This window comes from Physeter macrocephalus, chromosome 1 (assembly GCF_002837175.3).
Source record: "Physeter macrocephalus isolate SW-GA chromosome 1, ASM283717v5, whole genome shotgun sequence".
Taxonomy (NCBI): domain Eukaryota; kingdom Metazoa; phylum Chordata; class Mammalia; order Artiodactyla; family Physeteridae; genus Physeter; species Physeter macrocephalus.
In genome coordinates this window covers 25,638,508-25,643,321 of record NC_041214.2, presented here as the reverse complement: position 1 = coordinate 25,643,321, position 4,814 = coordinate 25,638,508, and the positions used below count along the sequence as shown (strand labels likewise).

The following is a 4,814-nucleotide window of genomic DNA, read 5'->3' as shown; positions in this document are numbered from 1 at the left end:
CGCTCCGCGGCATGTGGGATCTTCCCGGACCGGGGCACGAACCCGCGTCCCCTGCATCGGCAGGCGGACCCTCAACCACTGCGCCACCAGGGAAGCCCTAGGATTCTACCTTTGGAACTTCTATTTTCTGCTCTTTGAGTGTCTGGTCACTTCTAGAGCCGGGAGTTATCGTTTTCACCCAAGAGAATATCTTCCCTTATTTCTAAAACTTTGCTTCAACTATGAGAGACCTTGTGACCCAAGCCTGTGTTTATCCCTAGTATTCTTTCTATCTTCCTTGGATAGGGATGGTCGTTCCCTCTTCTGCAGATCCTGGCCCGCAACCTCCCGAGGGCCGGCTGCCACAATCGTTGCAGGTACTGCTGCCTTTTAAGCAGCTCTGTGCAAACGATGGGAACCCTTTCACGGTTCTCCCGTTACTGAGTGAGAAGAGGTCTTTCAACGGCAATGGCGGAATGCATCCCAGCTGATACAATCTCGTGCAGTTAACTAGGGATTAACAGGATAGGGCTGTCAGGCTCACTTCTAACTTCAAGTCCTGTGAAACAACTAATTATGATTTAGGCTAGGACAACAAAGACTGAACTCTGCAAGAGAAGAAGGTTTTCCTCTGGAGCAGAGAAGGCCTCTTCTAGTGGCAGTGAGGGCACTGAGTTTAGAATTAGGACTTCTGAGCTAGATTGCCTGTTCTGTCTCTTGGGAGATGTGTGCTCTGCACAAGTCACTACATAGACCTGAGCTTCCATTTCTGTCACAAAGTGAAGGACCTGAATGAGATTCCTGAGGGACACCATTCTAGCCCTAACATTCTCTGGTTCTGCAGAGAAGAGTTATAGTCTATTTATATTACTGAGTACATCTAGTCCCTGCGGTTCTTGGAATGTTCTTTTAGCAAAGTATAAACTGATACAAGGACAACTTTTTGTGTAAATAGCAGAGAATATTCTTTTTACAGTGTCCCACTTTCTATAAAAACAAGTCTAATGGCTGTTATATAATCATTTTAAAATATTTTATTAAGCATTGATTTTAAAAATGCAAGAGAAGAATATAACTCAGAGCAAATGCTTGAAGGTAAAACATATCGCTATAAATATTGCACGTATAAAATCTCTTTTTTACATCTTCACACAACTCATTTCTAAAATATCCTTTTACAGAGATGTATAAATAAACTGCTTCCAAACTGTCAACACTTGATACATTTAGTTTCTTATCACCTCACTAAGTCTGCAGGTTTCCAATCAGCTCTCTGCTCCTCTTCCGTGCAGGCAACAGAACTTCCATCAGTGACACCGGAGCTCTCCTACCCACATCATGTGAAGAGTAAATCTCTCTGACTGCTCAATATTTCAGGTTACAAATTTTCTTTTCCTACTGAGAAAAAAAGAGATCCTTCAAAGGCAGTGACAGAACGCAGCTTAAATGGACACAGTTCACTGTTAACATTGCTTGTTCTTCAAGGCGTCCAGGAGCTTCTGATTCTTGGTCTTGAACATCATGATAAAGCTGTTGGGCATGATTTTGCCTCTCCCATCTTCACCCACTTGGCCCATAATAATGTAGTTTAGACCTAAAAGAGAATATAAGATTAATTTTTTTCTCTATGTGTGTTGGTTTGAAACAACTTCGACTATAACTCACCTCTAGGTAAATGCTCTGTAAATGGTATAATTAGACACTTATCCTATCTAGGATAAAATCTGGTTTAAGATTCTCATTGGAAAAAAATCTAAATTTAACTGAATAGCATGTTCCAGCTCTGCTAACACTAGGAAAGTGGATGGAATGATTCAATCCGGTCATGTCCAGCTCTGCGGAAGGTCTGATGTATTTACTGAGCGTCTGCTATGAACAATACTCTGTTTCTGTGAAAGGCTCTCCTTCCTCGAGGGGCCTCCAGTGCTCCCCGACACGCCATCTTCAGATGGCCTCTCCTGGTGTCACAAGGCTTCTGGATCTCCTCAGGCATCTGGCAACTAATGATCCATTGTCTTCTGTTGTTGTTGTCTTGAACTTTTTATTAACATCTCCAACATTTATACTACGTAAGTTTTTTGAGGGCATGCTTGGATCATATACTTCTTTCCATTCTTACAGTCCCTTGCAAAAAGATAAGTACTTTATTCTGTTATACTATTTTTAATATATCAGTGTTTCTGGCTAAGGTAGGTCTAGACTGGGGCCCAAGCTGAGCTATGTAGGGTTCAACTCTGAAGATTTATACTGCTTCAGAAAAATGTCATAAAGGAAGTGTGTCTTACCACCCCCATTATTCTCCCTCTCCCCCGTGTGTCATAAGAGAAATACGTGTTTCCTTTTTCTCTTGCATAGGCCTTCCTCTGGGCCAACACTGGCATCATAGCGGTCTTGAGCCTGTGAAGGCTTGGTAGGATGGGCAGGTAGATGCCACCAAAAGGCTGGACTGCTAGCATCACTATGAGATTTGACCGTGTCTGGATGTGCATTATTTGCTGTTCCGGACAGTTCTGGAAAGAAGTGTTACCTTTTACAGAGTCTTTGCTATTCCCTCTGAAGAGTCAATGTGAGGCTGCTTGCCTCCCGACTTTTCTCAACAATCTGAATTCATAGTAAAGCTTTCTTGAAGTGGATATTCTATATTTCTGTGTGTGTGTGGCAGAGGTTTGGTTTGTTTCACTTGTAGGAGAGGTGTGTAACAAGACTGAGGAAAGGAATGGGCTGATGTTGGATAGAGAAATCATGGTATAGCACACAGTGGAATGCCAGGCATTATTGCCATGCCGAAAAAGAGATCTATACGTGCTGTTGATGGAAAGCTGTCCACATACATATCACGTGGGGGAAAAGTTTCAGTAGAACATGTGTAGCATGATCCTTCTGTCTAGGCTTTATATGGATAGAACTTTGTGGAAGGAACTGTTCATTGTGCCTCTGGGGAAAGGGAAAGGGCTTCACTTTTTATTTTATATCCTTCTCTACATATTTAAACTTTTTAAAAACCATAGAGCGTACATTACTTTTATAAGTTAAAGAACCTGTTTTTTTTTAAAAAAAAAAGTCATGTACCTTTGGCTCTGGAGTAGCTTTTCTTTTTCCAAAATTTCTTAATAAACTCATCCCCATCTATGGATTTAATAATCCTGTATCTACAAATGAATCCCAAATCTTTCATTCTAGCCCACAGATACCTCTCTCTTCTGCACTCCAGCTCTGAATTTCCTGTTCCTTGATGGATGTCTTCCTCTACACAAAGTAGTGGCACCTTAAGTGCAATAATTCAAAATCTCTTTCTCCTGATGTGCTCCTTCTCTGGACTCATGGATCATTTCCATTACCTCATCTTCTTCCACAAGTTACCAGAACTGGGATTGGAGCCCAATTCTGGCTGACTCCAAAGGCCCTCCTTAGAAACCACAAGTGGGCAATACATGAGCCCTGACTTTACTTCCCTAGACCAGCCATGGCATGGAAAGATCCATGATTTTCTCAGAGAGGCTCTCCCGTCCCCTTCTCTGCCCCTGAGCTCCCCTGGAAGAAAGACTGACGTTTTCCTCTGACTCACCTCTTCTGAGGAGCGGGCACTGCTTGCAGACCACGATGACCTTGGCACTCATGTTCTTGCCGGCCTGCTGAATTGCCAGATTCCCCTCTTTATAGATGTTGATGATTGAGACCGTGGCGTGCAAGCTCCCACCTCGAGGGATGGTGGTGATAACAGTGCCGGCCAAGACTGCGAAAGAAAACGTTTTTGAAATAATGGGACAGTGAAGGTAAATGTAAGCAGAACTGAACATAATGTAAGCAGAACTGTACATTTCTCTAAGTTTCAGATGGGAAACATTTTGATGTTAGAAAGAAGGTCCTAACAGAGCCATTGAATTTGATTCTGTACATTTGTCACCAAAACTCAGGTTGGAAAAAAGGAGTCGTGAAGCTGTAATGTTACCGCAGCTGTTAGGCGTTGATACTCAGTAGGAAAACAAAAATATCTGCCGAATTGTAGTCAGTTGCTGAGACGAGGACTCGTTCCAGTGTTTTATCCAACGTATGGATCAATTACCAAATAAGGGATGGGCTCATGCGCCTCTATCTGTGAATATTCAACAGGACCTCGTACCTTTAGAGGCAATACCATACTCAGAGGCTGCACGATGGGGGTCTGAGCCACGAAGAGCTGAGTCCTTGTGTCTGTGCGGGTGAGCGCCTACCTTTCTCTGTCTCCCCCTGGTTCCTCTCTTGAGCTGGCCTCTCTCCTTGAACTTTTTTTTTAATAAAACACATATTTATTAAACGAAGAATCGGTCTTAAAAATATCCACTCCCTTAAACCTTCTCCCAGGCTTCTACAGCAAATGACCAATTGCAGGTGCTGGAGGAAACTAAAGAGAATTAGAAACAGCAGGTTGGGACGGAGGTGGGGGGGCAAGGCAGAGGAAGATGGGGGTCAGAAAATAAAAGCCCCTTTCAAGAAAGAGTATCATAAAAGCAGTGAAGGTAATCAGGGTTAGCAAAAACCAGAATTATTTTTGTTCCGTAGACCAACCCCCGCCCCTTTATCCCTTATTTGTCTTCTCTCAGTGGATACCAGGCGCTCTCTCCTTGAACTGTGATTCATCCATAGATCCCCGTCTCCCTCTAATGATCAGCAAATATCTGTCTTTTTCTGGGTCTTTCATACTCTCTTCTTTATCCATCCTGTTCAACGCATTTAACAAGTCAAAGTATAGAACTGAGGTATAACTTAAGACATTTTCTTGCTTAAAAAAAAAAAACTCTAGGGGCTTCCCTGGTGGCGCAGTGGTTGCGCGTCCGCCTGCCGGTGGAGGGGAGGGG

At 43.1% G+C, this 4,814-nt stretch overlaps 1 protein-coding gene across 1 annotated transcript in view; it reads right to left on the bottom strand.

Moving 5' to 3' along the window:
- Window positions 1–998: 998 nt before the first annotated feature.
- PCOLCE2 (procollagen C-endopeptidase enhancer 2) overlaps window positions 999–4,814 on the bottom strand; it is an 83,814-nt gene continuing 79,998 nt past the window's right edge. The window contains exons 8-9 of the mRNA XM_024131868.1: window positions 3,545–3,712; window positions 999–1,573 (exon numbers count right to left, since the gene is read on the bottom strand). Of these exons, the coding sequence (XP_023987636.1) occupies window positions 1,443–1,573; window positions 3,545–3,712 (299 nt within the window). The 3' untranslated portion in view covers window positions 999–1,442. The remainder of the gene's footprint in view (window positions 1,574–3,544; window positions 3,713–4,814) is intronic.